General features: G+C 39.2%; 1 protein-coding gene across 3 annotated transcripts in view; it reads left to right on the top strand.

Annotated features, from left to right (window-relative positions):
• LOC143898160 (tRNA dimethylallyltransferase) overlaps positions 1-17,337 on the top strand; it is a 70,934-nt gene that overhangs the window by 31,125 nt on the left and 22,472 nt on the right. For all 3 annotated transcript variants that reach the window (XM_077407448.1, XM_077407447.1, XM_077407445.1), the window contains exon 4: positions 6,798-6,933. In XM_077407448.1, coding sequence (XP_077263574.1) covers positions 6,798-6,933 — 136 coding nt within the window. The remainder of the gene's footprint in view (positions 1-6,797; positions 6,934-17,337) is intronic.

Genomic DNA, 17,337 nt, shown 5'->3' with positions numbered 1-17,337 from the left:
ACGGTCGTAGCCTCGCCTTTGCCGCTTCTCGCGCGCTTCTTCCTACTTCAGTCCGTCGCGAGGCGAGACTCCTGCGGGATGACTAAAGTCTGCCCGCTCTCTTTGGCATCGTTCCAGGACTCTCCGCCGAGAGATAGATTTTACCCATGACTCCCCTTTTCTCCTTTTCTCTATCTCTTTCCCTCTATCTCGCTCTATTCGTCCATTTCTATTTCTCTCTGCCTAAAGCTCTCCAGTCTTGGCACAACCTTGGCCAAGCAGCAGGTACTGCTGTCATTGCCACTTGGAATGGACTATCTCGGCGAAGATCTTTGTTCGACGAAATTCTCCCTCAGAGACGAAATGCCTGATTTTGTCTGCTTCTGAACTTTTCCTTTGAGTATAAAATAGCCTATTTTTTATATAATTCTTATTTATACTTTGGAATCGATGCAATATTTTGAGAAAAACATATTCAATTATATTCGGCTCATGATCTGACTTTCTTGTATTTTCGAAAAATTAATGTAAAGCGCGTGCCTAATTACAGTCTATATTAAAAATATTATTTTTTAATAAATCAAAAACTTTCGGAATAGCTAGTTAATTGATGCATTCACTGTAACGGAGGTTTCGATCGTGTTTCAACGTAGATCATACGAGATTTTCATCGCCGCCAGGATAATATCAGCATCATGTAATTATTGATAACTGGAACGTTGGCTGCAATAAAGTGCAAAGTGCTCGAGAACCATGCTTTTTTCGTAATGTTGCAAATGTTAACCGTTGCAAGGCACATCAGATAGAAGGAAAGATGCCATGCTAATTTTATTACGTTTAACAAACATTTCAACACCAATAAGATATGAAATTAACTTTCTAAGAAAACTATACAATAATTATATTCTAGAAATTTTTATTTAGTTACATATTATAATAAAGTTACATATTATAAAAATAAAGAAAAGAATAGGAAATTTAAAATTACTTGGACTAAGATAAAAATTCTTGAGTAAAAAATTATACAATAAGAAGTGTTTGAAGATGCATTATATCTAATGCTTTTGTTAATGTCATTGAACAGAGTTGTATAAAAATTTAATTTTTTTATTTTTATTATTGAATCATGTAACATTTAAAAGATTATGGCAAGTGCAGTAAATGTATTGTTTGCCATAACCGATATCAAATCACTCTAAACGATATGCTTTTCTTTTTTGAAGCTTCTGTCAAACGTTTAGACCTTCAATCCTTTAATTGTCGATGCGCAAAGAGAAATCGCAAATAGTAGAAAGAATATTACTATCTACCACGCGTGTATATAGCCTTCGTGTACATATCTTATGGTCGGCACGGCGCGCGGTAGGATTTATGGCAACGGCTCGACTCGCTTACGAACGAAAATGCGAGTGGAAAGTGGTCTTTTGCCGCGCGGAACGACTCGTAAAATTCTAATCTCGCATTATCTCTTGGCAGCGTACGTTCTCCTTGCATATTTCGCGTTAACCGCATTATATCTCGCGCGGCGGCGGCGAGCACGATGGTGGCGGGTCGAGAAATCTAACGTAGGGGAAAGTACGACATAACGAATCGCGCGCACCGGGTGAACTGCTGCGGAGTCGTTCGCAGCGCGCGCCCGCGCGCCCGCTTGTCGGCATTTGGTATCGCTAGGATTTACGCTGACCTCATTCCACCGTCCTAAATACGTTGTGCAAAGTAAAACCGCGTTTGCGAGGCATAGACCACTCTAAACACGCTAGACGTGGGTCGGGAATCGGAGCGACGAGCGCGAACGAGTGGAAGGGAGCCAGACCCGAGAGCTAGGTCGTCGCGTCAATGATATGTACTATCGTGTCTCTTGATATGAATAAAATAAATGCCTTGCTCGATGGCATGCGAATATCTCGGTGACAACACGGATATTGTTTCAGACACGAACAATTGACACTCTATCCCTCGATAAATTGTGATAGTGTTGGAATTGGATCGACTGGAATTTTAACTGTCTTTAAATTTGCGGATTATCAAAAAAGAGCATTTTAAATGCCATAAATGTATCGATACGAGAGTTGATTTTATTAGTTCGCGTCGCGCGTTTCAGATTGACGGTTTCCACTTGAGGTAACAAAGTAACTATCGAGATGTGGAATCGCGTCTCGTGGGAGTGACGCGCCACGAAGGTGTCTTTAAAATTGTCTTGTCCCGAGAGAAAGTCGCCTTTTCCATTCGCCGCTCGCCATCTTTTCCAATTCCCGTTGATTGCGCGCCGCTGAGAATTGCACAATCGGTATCGGACGATTTGCGGTTCTCGGAGAAAAGAGGGAGACATAAGAAACGGCGAATCGAAGCTGCGATGCGGATCGGAATCGGAACGGGATCGTTCAGAGTATAGATACCTGTTTTTTTTCTTCCCGAGTTCTCTTCCCGCCAATATCTTTTAGCCAGACGATCATCTTTGGGTCTTAACGTCGGGATGTTGCATCCTAGCAGATTAGATATGCAGGTTCAACATCAGGTTTAATCCGAAATTAAATGCGCTATCTCGACGTGTGTCAATTTAGAGCTCCGGCTCGGTGTTTATGAAATATGCTTAACATCTCTTTTTAAAACACTGTAAGATATTTTGTTTTAACGTCTTTTTGACATAAAATTTTCTCCGAGAAGTTTGGATCACGCAATACTTGACGATAAAGTCACGAATGTATCGCGATACCGATATATCTGCAATGCGATGTTTCGTAATGTATCGGCTTAATTAAAATGGAGATTGCTAAGTGAAGACTTCGTCAAATGTCTATCTTTATCCGAGTGACTTCACGTTCAACAGATTAGGACTGTATTCGCTTCAATGATACGGCTGATGAACCGAACTAAGATTTCTGCGTTCCACCTCAACGTCGCACACGGAATTTCGTATTTGGCGAGGACTGTCTCCGAGACTCGTCGAGGCGTTCCGCACGATCGACAGGACGATTTCTGAGATCTGCCCTGTAGCTTTTCGCTTCAGCGACTCTGGAGACTATATATAGCTATGCCGAATAATTGAATTGAGAACTGCAGCATCAGTCACATTGCAAGAGATTCCAATGCAATCCGCTGTTATGTAATTAAAATGGAAATATGCTTAGGGCAATACATATATCGAGTAGAACTGACTAAAAAAAGAAACAATTTTAGTATTTCCTTTTATACGTAACGCACTCTTCACACTCTTTAATTTTGAAATCTGATTTTTAAATAGAAACTTCCATTTAGGAACGCCAATGTTCTAACCGTGAATGTCTTAGAATAATTAATGTCCCAATTAAAACTAGAATACTCGAATAATCTATGTCATATCTCTTAAGTATAATTAAATGACTGGTAAAATAATATTATTGACTTTCATGGCTCAGAAAGGATGTATGAATATTAACAAAAGACAGGCATGTTAATTATTCTATATTACGATAATTTTATACAATATTCATACTATTTCGCATAAAGCGCGGTATCATTATAAGCGTGAAAAAGTATCAACGGTTATTCAATGGTTTCAAGATAACAGCGTGCGTCGTATGACACTATCATTTTATTATGTAACGAAAGAGCATTTACGAGAGTTACTATCTCGTTAATTATCGTAAAATACATTCGTTGCATGTCAGAGAATATTTACGACTCTCTCAAACCCTGATGATACAAAATGTCGTAAAGTTGATTGGCATGAAAGACTCGTCCGCATTCGCGCTTTTCGAAGAAGCTATATGACATTATTTTATAAGCTATGCCATTAAACGTGACGTAGCCCGTGACTGATAAGTGGGTGAGTGGACCCAATAATCGCGACGACTTGATGAAAGCGTCGGATTAATTAACGCCGGAGATACTGTGCCGGATGTTTAGACGTTTAAGACTTTGATTGCGAATCGGCGCGCTCGCTTCTCGTATAAATTCCAAGAATAGGATTAGCACACGCTTCGGATTCTCACACCCGGCAAGCGTCCGATCGCACGATCCATGTTTGAGACTTGTAATTAGCGAAACAACATTTTTATCGTCGTTATTTATGCGCGTTTCTCGATGTTTCCTCAAATTATATAATTTCATTTTTGTGAGAAGTATATATATTATTCTTGATTCCATCAGCGTTTTGAACATTCCGAAAAAAAAAATTCCGATCTCCAACGATCTCCGATTCCTTAACGATAGCGGATTCCCGCGGACGGTCGGATTTCGCCTACCAGACTATCAGGAACGCGCGACACGAAGTGCGACATTGCACTTGCATAACTTCGATCGTTTGGTTCCGCATTTCCACACCACACGTCGCGAGAGAAGACGACGCGATTCGAGAACAGCCGCAATTCACACGTGAGGCTCTTTAACGCGTTGCTTCAACTCTTTTTCATTGAAATTCTTTAGCAGATCTGCGTACTAATGCCGGGCGTATATGCAAACAGTGAGATGGAAGCGGCGAAGTGGCTGGAAAACTTTAAATTGTCTTGCGTGAAGGAACTCCGCGAGAAGATTTTTAATTGTCAGGAGAGCTTTTTACATAAACGTAAAGTTCCTTATATACAACTGTATGTGTTTCGTGGAGATTTTTTAAAAAAACTTAAAAACTGTGTGTGTGTGTGTGTGTGTGTGTGTGTGTGTTTTTTTTTGCAAAATTGCCTTCTCTTGAAGAAGATTCTCAATATGATTCTGTACTAAATGGTGATTACAGAATCGAAAGTAGTTTTTATTTTTGATAAAAACTTTTACCATCGAGGATTGTTTTCAAGAATAAATATTTCAAATATTCATTCAATTTAAATTGTCTCTTCACAGACCAGTGATGCATACATTTTTTAACTAATCGTATTCGGTGTGATTGAACACGAATTGATTGAACTATCAGATATAACAAATATTTTTTTTACATCAAAAATTAAAAATAGTAATTTTTTAAAAGTAATTTTCTAATAATTATGAAATATTATTTTCAATGAAATTAATCTCATTACAAAATCATGGATATTTATATTTTATTTATTTGACGATCCTAACTGTCTCATTTAAACTTACGATAATCTGAGATAAAGCGATTTAAAAAATGATCTAAAGCGATAAAAAATGACCTAAAATCTGTGAACTCTTTGAAAGAGCATCTGTCACATATATTTGCCCTATAGCCTAACCTAGGCCAATATATTTCGCTCGATTGTGCCAGAGACGTTCGGTCGTTTACCTCGTCTGCGGCGCCGTTTCCTCCGGACAGAACGTTGCACCGCCCTGCGTCTAATTTTCATCTTTTTTCCCCCCTTTGTCCCCGCCTCTCGTCGGACTCGCTTAGAAGGAGGCGCTGACGACCGTCACGGAAATAGAAAGCGACACTCAGACCCGATGTCGTCGACAAGTTCGCCCGTGTTGAAGCCAGTCTTTAGACACCTCTCCCGAGATCCATTTACTCGGCGACGCCGGCGACGACCCAGTCACGGAATTAGGCGACCCCCGTCGTCGATCGGGGGAAGCCGGGACACGATCGTTAATTCTGGAGATAGCTTTGGCCAGGCTTATAGAGACTTTTGTTTTCATCACCGCTGCACCGGCCGGCTCGCGTCAATGCGTGTATTTATACATATACGGCACGGCGCGGCGACACTCGTCAGAGATTTGTCATGGTCTACCGCATGCACGTTTTCATTCAATCTTTCTCGCTCGCATCGCATTACGTTTGCATAAATAGTCGTATTTCTCACGACAACATTACAATCACATGCACGCATGAGCGATAACACGAATCAAGATCGGAAGTCGTAATTAGTTTGTGTCTCACATACGGGACCTCGGCATTTATCGAGACACCGAGATTCCTGGAGACTGTTTAATGCGTACTAGACGAGTGTTCGTTGCTAATTCGATGCTGGATTTTATTTTAGCGTCGAGATAAGAATCACGATGTTACAGGGCGTAATACGCCGTGTAATTAACGAGCGCGAGACGACGCGCGCTAATTATCCTGCACTATTCCAGTCTCCTCGATCGTTTGACGAACGACCCTTTAATAATGCGGTTCGCGCTTTCACGAGGTAGGCGACTGCTCGCGATCTTTCTCTTTAAATTGCGGAATGTTTCCGTGCGGTCACTCGTCGCTCGACATAAATCTTCGAGACGCGAGTTCGATCACCTTAGGCATCTGGCCGAAAGACGTCAAGGCACTTGCTAATTACGAAAAATTCCTTTTTCCCTCTCTCCCTCTATCTCTTTACGGTGACGAAAATGTCGTCGGAGGCCGGTCTTGAATATCGCGAAGTTTAATATTATCGAACGTGTAAAATAGACGACTATTAACTATTATAGTCATCCCTTTCTACGAGTGACAAGTTTACGAGAATGCACGAGACGATGAATAGCGTATTGTATCGCGTATAATACAATTCATGTCCATCAATATATGGATATGTACATGTCTATGATATCATTCTTTATAATTTCCGTGATTTAATTATATTCTTGTGTTCATCGATAATATATGAATACATTTTTCATTATAAATATTTTTTGCTTCGGCAAATAGCTAGTAATATAAGTCAATGATAAGAATATATTGACGTATGCTAATTTTTATGCTTTGATTAATTCGACATGATGACCCAAAATTTGATTTTTTTCTTTGCGGAAGTTTAAGGAAAGATATGACCACGGAAAAGATGTGACTAATGTCATTTGCACTTATACAAGAGATCCAGATTTAAATATGAATCTATACGTGATATCTCTAACATATCATCATGAAAAAGATAAGTCGCATAAGATCCACGGATTGATGAAGGTCTTTTTCGAATCTGTTACAGATCTTTGGAGATTTTCCATCAGCATGGAAAAACCCATTCCGAGCTTCTGAAAGCCCAGCGCAACGCCGGTGGCTGCGGATTAGGGGGACCTCTGAGATATCCAAATTCCATTATCTTGTGGCTGCGTTGCAATAAGGTACGCTCGACGTGCGTGACCGCGTTCTTTCGATAGATTAAACTTCGATACGTCAGCGATCGATATCATCCTACCACTGTCACAGACAGACCGTATATGATGTATTACCAAAATAACGACGGAACTACGCCTCCTGTTTGAACTTACCATCGTGTTTCCCAGACCATTACTTCTCGCTATTTGTCTCTGTCAGTATATTTTATTGCTTCTCGATTCGTCTTGCCTTTGAGTATAAATTTCATGACGAGCGTTTAGACAATATATATATATATATGTCCGTAGAAACTAGTGAATAAAAAAAACGAGAGATCAACGTATACTGATTTTCGTGCATAATTTTAAGGTGACATAAATATATAGACCTATTTTCTTTATGGATTTATGAAATAGATTAAAGTAAATGAAATTTACATTCGATTCTTCCGTAAACTTCTCGTGTACAACTTCCCGTTGAATGCCGTTCGAAATCTATAATCATTTCTATTTAATTATTGCCTAAAGCGACTTTTAGAGTATATCATTCGCAAAACATCCTTTTTTACGAGGATCTTTAACGTAAAATGTTCTGCTGATTTTTATAAGGAACTTTAAAACCGTATTATCAGTCTAATAAAAATAGGTGTACAATTCTATTCGTGTGTAATATGTATAATCTTGTTATCAGTATCCTCAGATTCTTGCTATCTTCAGATTAATATTATCCTCGTCTGAAAAATTTGAAATGTTTGCGCAAGAATTTCTGATTTTTTGACGTGACAAGAATTAATATAATGAATAAATCTTCGACTCGATCGCTGATTTAAGTAAAAAAAAAAAAAGTATTCGCGTAATCACTGTTGACCATAAAACGCTATCACGTCGTGCGTAGTTAAAGTTTATTGTGCTCGGTGCACCACGGGGTTCGCTTTATCGATGTCTTAAAAGCATCCCGCTAATCGACGGCGCCTATATTCAGCGCATAAATGTTTTATTTTTACGGGTGCGATAGAAAAATCCGAAGGACAGGAATTATCGCCGTTTACGACGGAAACGCGCGGGAGCGTCAATATATTAATTTGTCCGGGGGGGGGGGAGGAGAGAGATTGCATTCGACGCGACTCATTTTATCTGATTCGTCGCCGTCAACTTGTTCTCGCAAGCTGTTTCGGGTTAACTCAGGACGAGGCCGCCGGCCGGGGTGTGTGTGTGTATCGCCCGTTCGTTTTCGAATCTGGATTTTGACTGAGAAATAACTGTATCGCCGCTCTCAGCAGCGCCGCTCGTTTTCCTTGATAAACGATAAAGTTTATCGCCTTCGAACGCGGCCCGGTCTGGTTTATCGTTGCCTCCGATAGGTCAGGATAATCGATGGTGCCGCTTTCAGCGCCGCAGATATTTCGTTCCCGCCTACTCTGTCGAAAGAAATCGCTATCCAAGACTTCTCATGACAGAGATCACAAAAAATATCGCTCGGCAAAACTAATCCGAGCTCTGAGGAGGAAGGAATGTTAAGTCAAAAATAAAATAAGAATCGGTCAATAACGACCATTATTTCTAATATGATTGTATAGCAAACGCGTAGGTAAAAAAAAAACAGAAGATAAAAATTATATGTAGAAAGTAGGTAAATTATACGCAAACGTTTCTATTAATTTCGTGCAATATACTTTTTTTCGCGTTGTATCTATTTATTCTGACTGCCTCTCGGAATTACAGTCTTCTCAACCGGTGTCACCGTTTCGCAACGAGACGTTAAATCATGCGTGCTTTGAATGAACAACATTTCGTGAAAATACAGCTGGCTAATTACAAGACGATGATGTTGATTGCACGGCGTGCAAATTTATTGGATCTAATATGTAATCAGCGGCGAATTCGGATAAAAACGGATAGAAACTTTGATTCTAGGCTACGCGGTGTTACCTCAACGGAAATATTCACTGAATTAGTGGTTTTAAAAGCGGCAGAGCGGAAGTGTCGACCGGGCAGCTACCTACTTACTGTCACGGCAGAACTATCATTTCTCCAATAGCACTTTCCGCATTATTAATTTATCCGCGGTTCTGCTACGCCGACTCGCTCATAAATAGGAAAGTAAATTAGGAAATACTTTCTGACAATAAATACCTCAGAATTGATTGCAACTGTGCGAGATATCTCATTTCGACAGTTGCCAGATCGGTTGCTTTGATAGAAATTCACGCTCCATAGAAACATAATATAAATATATACTATACTATACTTATATATGTGATGTATATTGAGATTTTCATCAATTAGCACTTTCTGTGATTGATAATATCTCAAAAATATTCTCTCGACTTATGCAACAAAAAAATCTTGACGTAATTGCACATCTATCTTCTCACGGTCAAATTCGATTTTTTTTTTTTACGTAATTTAAAAGACACGAAAGATGCATACGACGTCGTTCCAAAGTTAAAACTACCGAATTTGCGGAGATTTACGCCACACGTCTTTAATTAAGTCACGAATCGATTAACCTTCGTCTGACGTTCGCGCGAGACTCGCTGTCGTAAAAGTAAAAGCACAGCGAAGCCGATGTATGCTAATACGCGGCCGTTTCAGGCGGCGATGTCAAAAATCGCGAGGCCGTCTGACACAAATACCGTCGTCCGCTCGAAACCACCGGTCTCCTAAATACCGCGAAACGATCGGTGCCCAGCACGATTTCGAAATCGGAACTCAATCCTTCGGCAACCTTGCCTGTGCCGGTGCCCGTACTAACGGGCCATTCGAGAATTTCTTTAGCCTTACGTTACCGCAGATCTGTGGTCTAAGAATTTCCCCGAGAGCAGGCGGCGTTAAGTAACGGCGCCGAGAAGGTTCCGTTCACACCATATTTCTCAATCAGGTGGACTATGCCGTATTGTAACGTAGTCGGGAATGAATGGGAGTTATACTATATTTCGCGGTATATATTCTGATCACTTCAAACTATCGCATGCGATTTCATCATGCTCTTACCATTTGTGGACGATAATAACAATAGACATCTACATTTGATAAAATATACAATTTAAAATCGGTTTTGTCTAGTAACTTCCTGATCTTTATTCTTGACTTTGATTTACTTAATTTTCAACGAGTTGGAAGTTCCTAAAAATGTCTAAGTCTCTGAAATCTTTTAATTTTCATAGAAAACTACTTTAATTTAAATTTAAATAAAATAATGAATATTAGTTTAAAAGATCTATATTAGACAAATTATATGATATATGTTCAACAAATATGTTTATTAATTAATATAATTAAATCTCGCATAGAGAATTTCTGTAAATTGAAAGTAACTAATATACAAGCGAAATCTAAAGAATGTACTACTATGGTTAAAATTATAGCTAATGACGTCACTCTTATACAATGACATACTGTCTATGATCCATTGAAGGAAAAGGGAGAAAGAGAGAGATAGAGATAATAGTGTAAGAAAGGCTTAATGCTCGTACGTCATCGTTTATGCATGGATCACTGACTGCGTTTCGCGAGCAGCCGCACTGGAATATGCCAGATTTTTCTGCCGTATTGCAAATACCTCCCTCCTCGCTACCTTTCCATCGATCCTTTGCAACCATTTGCACACACGTGAGCGCACGTACGAACGCATACAGTATCGCGCGGACGAACTTCCGCGCACCTTTTCCATTGGGCGCTGGAGAGTGAGAGGCGATACGATTTGCTTTTCCCGTTATCGGCTGCAACTGCCACCTTTGATAGAGTGGACCGATTAAGTTCTCTCGCGTGATCGAGGATCTCGGTGCCTGGACTAGTTACAATGTTGCGAAACAATGAGCGATTCTGGACGGTAACCGTAGAGATATGCGTAAAGGTAAAATGAACGTATAAACATATGAATATATAGGAGCGAGTGAAAAATGAGATGAGATATAAGTAAATAAGAATAGCAATTTAGAGACATTGGTGAAATTATATTGAAAGAAATCGGGAGAAATGATATTGTTTCTTGGCAGATTCCCTTGCGTCGAAATTATCGGCAATACAGCTAAAACCGCACGTTGTCGTCGACAGTTGTGTCGACACAAACCATTAATGAATTCTTTATTATTTCCACGCCACATATCTACGACGTATACCTAAATAGCCCTATGCCAAAATGATCTGCGTCTTGAATCACCGGTTATAATTTAGGAACCGCGACGGGGTAGTCGTGTTACCCGGTCATTATGTCTCGATTTCCGTCATTGCGGTCGTCTCCCGTTTTATTAATAAATGTCTCTCGTGCTTCACGTGTCCCATTTTACGTTCGCGATAAATTCCGCTTCCGCTTCCGCTAGATAACTGTTTTACACTGTTGAATGAGGCGAAATGAGTCGAGTTCTAATAAAAATATAAGGAATTCCACTCACATGGTACACGTCGTCGAGAGTCGTGCGAAATTTACGAATGCCAGCGAAGAAATTGTCACGTGCCGTCTCTCCCGTTACGTTTGTATATAGATCGTCGGTCGATAAAAGTTTACATCCATCAATACGATTGCGACAGTAATATAACGTTAGCAATATGTATCCATCTGTGTGCGTATGTGGATCGCAACAAAAAATTACTTGGATATTCTAGAGTTCAAGATTAAGAAGCCAAATAAAATTAAATGCAAATGAGATTAATAAAATTATATTAGCTTCATTAACATTGCGCGGACACCATGGGCCTTTTAAGGCACAGTCTATTTTTCGTATTTTAGTGTTTTCTCCCAACGTTACAACATGCACTTGAAAAAAAATTGCAACAGTTTCGGAATATGTAAGTATATAGAAATCATACTTTTTGAAACCTTAAAGACACGATACTGAATTTTTATAGATTTTTTGTAACACATTAGAAACGCTTTTAAAAACCCTTTAGACTTAAAGCGTGTCCGGGTGCTCCAAAACACGATGTCTAGATTAAGGAAATCCAAATCCAGATTAAGGAAATGAGTACGGACAAACACGAATAAATATTTTATTTCAAGTACAAGTACAAACGGCGTTGATTGAAAAAAATGGTCTTATATTTTTTAAATCTATTATATATCTCTCTTTTTTTATCATCCGCACATTTTTGCAAATTTCACTTTTGCATTTTAAATATTTTTCTTATAAATGCACAATAGATACATCATTGCGCGATATTGTGAGAAATCGCATTTCTTAACATTCGTATTTTGCTGCGAATATTTCGTTGCTCCGTCTCTTTTTCTATCGAGATATCCGAGCGCGTTTCCGTCTCGGAAACGAGAGTTTCCTGTTCGCGAAGAGGAAGAAGAGAAGCAAGGAGAAACTAAATTTTACGAGGGCACGAAAATTCTCGAGTGTAGAACGAGTCGCGAAAGAGAGTCGGAAGTGGACGAGAGAAGCGGCATTTGTAACATCTAATTTGTGGAACGAATATTAATTATTACGATGTGGCACAAGTGCGTTTAAATTTGCGTAATCACACGCAGTTCGATCCATCGTGTATCTCTTATATATTTCGAAATTGCCGGATGCGTGTGTCTTGGTGGCACTTTGTTAAAGATGGAGTAGGACTCGTGACAACAGCATAAATCTGTTGTGAGATGCACGACCACGTTGGCTGCGTAGATCGATTTTTTGTCATCCACCGCGGTTAGTCCTGTCATAATGGAGGTGTCCATTCTGGACCCAACCGTTGACTTAGAATAGATATAAGCCTGGCGTGGAGTCGTTAACGCAGCAATTTCGTTTTACAAGTCGTTAAGGCTAACGAGACCGTTCGGCGATTTTTCGTCGAGAGCCGCGATGCCTGCGATACTCGACGAGGTGCCGCATTTCGTCCGCATTGCGGATGCGAAAGCGCGGGTTCATGAAAAATCCCGGTGACGACAAGCACTCTGCTTTACGATCGCTCGAGCCGTGTTAAATTCCACCGACTGCCAAGACGGGGCTATCGCGAAAATTGCCCCGGGAAAGTCGATGCGGTTAGTATATCGTCGCGAGCGGACTTTATACGGGACGATTTTTCTAGGCACGCAGATGAATCGGCTGGCAACGAGAGCTTCGCTCGGAAAGACTCGTGAATTAAGATATTTGCAACACGATGGATTAGCTGTCTAATTATTATGCGACACGTGTGTGCAAATAAGTGATATTTACGATGCACACTCTGCGATTTTAGCTCGAAAACTTCTTCGAGAATTATCAAGAAAAACATATACAAGTATAGATATCTAGATATTTATATACCTACTTTATATATTTATCTTTTTTAATCGTTTCAATGCTTTTTGATCATGACAGTTTTTGCTTAATTCAACTTAAGCGTACACAAATAAGAGGATTTTTATCTCGCAATATATCTCGACGATTAATTTACAATTCATCATTTTAATTATGTGCTTATTTTTGCATTATTTGTATTAATCGTCGCTATTTCAGCGACAGAAAAACATGTTTGTCACAAGGAACGTAAATATGTCGAGAAAATTCAAAGCCAATTGATTTTCTAAATGCACGTAACGTGATAATTAGCTTTCAAGAATGATTAAATCATTCTCATATTATATTGCTTGCGACAAGTTGGTTCTAATTATTTGTGTACCTCGGCTATTTGTTCGCGAAATTATTTATGCATATTGGTGTTTTTGCATCGAGTTCTCATCCAGTAATTCGTTCGGTTCCTTTCCGCATGGAAAGTTTGAATTGTGCAATACTATATAAGCATGTTTGCAATACTGTAAGCATATTATGCGCTTCCGTCTGTCTAAACAACGTCACGCGTGATCTTTATTCAATAATTTAACATTATAAATATGTAACTACAAAACGCAAAAAGTTACACTTCGGTATTGCAAATACGTATATTTTTACATTCATTAGCATTGAATCATTTGAAGAAAAACATTTTTTTTCCCCAATAGAAGCTCCTATATATTGAATTCATGATGTGCATGATTTTTTCCGAGAAAGAGATCCTTATTGAAGAATTTATTATACTTTCGCTACGCGTGTATTTTATGTGAAATAATTTAAAAACTTTATTATATTTAGCATATTAATATTAATAGCATTTTCATAATTAATATAACATTTGTATAATCAACTCTAAAAATTTCTCTCTTTAGCAATCGCAAAATAGAACTTCGCATTTAGAACTTAAAAGATTCTCTTCTGCGTTTCGTAAAATATTATGGAGATGTAATTTCGTTTCCAAGTTACGTTCCAGGTCCTACAAGCTGTATTTTATGACTTATCGTCCACGCAGACGCGATTAAATTATGCAAATTCTATGGACAGAATTAAACTGTACCTTCCAGATAGGCCCCCCATAAAATAGCAATTGAGCGCCGTTGCATATATCCAACATCGTTTAATCGTTTAGATTATTATTTTCTTCTTTTAAACTATACTTATTTAGAAACTAACAAGTTTTTTATACCGTATGCTCCATTCAGAAAGGACAGAGTTATTAAAATGTTAAATAAATTCAATGATTTCGCACAAATATTCAAAGATGCCTGTAACACAATTAATATAAATATCGCGTTTTAATTTAGTATTTATTATTGAATACTATTGATTATTAATACTCAATAATCAATAGTGTTGAAAAGGTAGGAAAAAAATGACTTTACATTATACCGAACACAGTACGTAAACTATCGCAACGCTAGGTCTTTCATTATTATCATTGTTAATGGAAACCGTCGCGTGATTTACGGCATTAAGGAATACAAGTCAAAACACATGATTTATAAAACGTTCGCAAACCTTGAAAAAAAATCATCTTTTTATGGATAAGCCCTTACCGGCAGATACGATCGACGTGAGGTGAGCGTACGCGCGTTGAAAAATAACATCCGAGACGGCCGAAGGCGTCGTGTGCGACGAGCGTAAAATTCGCCTGAGTCGGTTATTCGTATAGCTACTTTCTACGGCCCCTTACTAGCTCGAGTTATCCACCTCGGTACGTATAGCCTCGCGTGCGTACTTACGTGTGCGCATGCATTCCCCGGTCTCGCGTTACGCGTGTAACGCGCCCGTACGTACGCCGAGGGCGGTCTCTCGTAGTAGAGTGCACCGGCCGTGTTATTTTTATGAATGACTCGCCGGCAACGTAATCCCGCGCGTGCAACTATACGACGACGTATGCAGCCTCATCGACGCGCATCCGCGTCGCTCGGCGCTCGATAGAAAGTTGAATGAATCGCGCGACCTCAACCGCGTTCAGCGATTCCGTTCTCGGCGCTACTGGAACTGGAAAGATCGTCCGAAAGTAAAGCTTCGTAGAATATCGATCTGTATAATAGAGATCCTTGGATTTACAAACCTCCTCTTTTAGTATTTTAAGAACCTTCTCTTTGCTGCTTCAACAAACGTTTAACATACAAGTGAGATCAGATATATAAAATCTTTAATTTCTTAATAAAAATGTTTTTATATTTTAATCATATATTACTTATGTGATATAAAATTTTATAAAGTTACGTAGAAATTATTGATAAATAATCGAAATACTCTGAGAAATCTATTTGAAGAAGATAAAAATGTAGTAATTTTGATAATTATCGATATAATAAAAGATTTACTTATGATATATGTATATGACGCACGTACAGATTATCATAATTTAAAATATGTTAGTGTGATAAAAATTAGATGCAGTGAAGCTTATCGAATGTGTATTTATTTCGGTGGAACGTTCCAAGAAGAGATAGACGATCGATTCTCCGCGGCTATCGACTGACAAGACTAGCTCAGTCCTTCGTGATGTTTGTTGTCCCAGGTTACACAGACCGGCGCGATAAAATCCATTTACGTTATATCACGTTATGTAATGTAATATCTCACATGAGATGCTTCCGGAATTTTGTGGTTTCCAAGAGACGGAAATATCGCGCGAAAAATATATAACATATCGATATCTGGGAGATTCTGTCTTCTGCTGAAAAGATTGGCAATAATACAGTTTCGTTCACAAATTTATCACGATATTTCTACGATTTCGTTCGAATTTAATATGTTTCGCTTTATCAGTTAGAAGAATTTAAAGACCTTGTGGTAACCAGTGAGCTTTTTGTACCGATTTTCTTTATCGAAATTTGCATTACATCTCGATATTTGAGGACAGAAAGTATTATCGAGCCTTATAAAGAATCGTATATGTGAAACATTTGTTAAACATGCTCCATTTCGCGTGTAGTGCAATATATACATTGCACAGTAAAGAATTTATGGGCTTTATGCGAATTGTAGAACCCGTGTCAAATTATATCTTCTCGAGAAATGCCATACGTGCCCATCCATACCACGTCTGTATAAGGAAGATCATTTCGCGTGTCCAGGCGAGGAGAATGAGGAGAGAGGCGCGCTTCCTGTTATCCAGAGGACGCACCGCGATGGGAAAAGGGTCATCGAATGGCCCTGAGTTCGGGGTCATCCGTCTCGGAGGATGTCTGGACGTTAATTAAAATGTGCCGCGCATCTGGCCGAGTGTTGTTTCTTTCTTCCATTCCCTTCCCCTTTTCCCCCCATTCCCCCCTCCAACCCTTTCGTCTTCTTCCCCGGTCTTATCCTCCGTGTTGCAATTTCTTCTTGCGCGGTGTATGCGTGCGATCGGCCTGCGACTTTTAAAGCGCCCGGGGAGTGTCACTTGGACGGCAGCTGTTAGGTCGTCTATATGTACGAGGAGCTTACGCGACCCGAGGATGTGTCGTCATTTCCTGCCACCGACCGACCGACCGACCACCGACCGACTGGCCGGACGGCTTCGGAGTACGGCGGCGAATACGTTTGCGCCTTCCTGTATGATAGCCGATAGTCGTACTGTGTGTCTCGCAAAAACGGTGACGTGTCCCGCCGATATATATGTTGTACATCGCGACGAAAAAAGAGAAGACGGTCGATCGGCCTTGATGTGGATGATTAAACGATTTTACATTTTTATCGAGATGAAATATAGAAATTGGAGACGAAATAAGAATATAAAATATACGACGGGTATGTTATTTTTAAAATGGACAAAAGGAAAGTTATTGTATATAATGGCAAATATATTTGGTATCGCTTATCGGACCTAATAAATGGATATAGCATTAATTATATAAATAGAGCATATTTTGTTTTCAAATGCGGAAATAAGATGTTCGTTTACGCGAATTGACTTAAATGTCTCTCATCCAATATCTTTTATTGCTGACAATAAAGTGTAGATATATAGTTAAAAGTCAGGGACTTATTCTCGGTTCAGTATAACAAAGAAAGGCGAAGGTTATCCGGTAAAACGTTATTTCTTGCATTTTATGCAAGTAGGTTTTTTCCTTCTTCGTATAGCGCGCGTGATTATTTGTCATTTTCACGTTTTGTTTCTAGATAATAATTTTATTACGATAGACAATAAAAGCTAAAATAATGACGATATAGAGTTACTTTTTAATATTATTTTCAT

The sequence above is a fragment of the Temnothorax americanus genome, unplaced genomic scaffold (assembly GCF_048541705.1).
Source record: "Temnothorax americanus isolate GAGA-0224 unplaced genomic scaffold, ASM4854170v1 Scaffold22, whole genome shotgun sequence".
Classification (NCBI taxonomy): Eukaryota; Metazoa; Arthropoda; class Insecta; order Hymenoptera; family Formicidae; genus Temnothorax; species Temnothorax americanus.
Note: the sequence above shows the minus strand (reverse complement) of the source record. Positions and strands in the feature narration are given on the sequence as shown.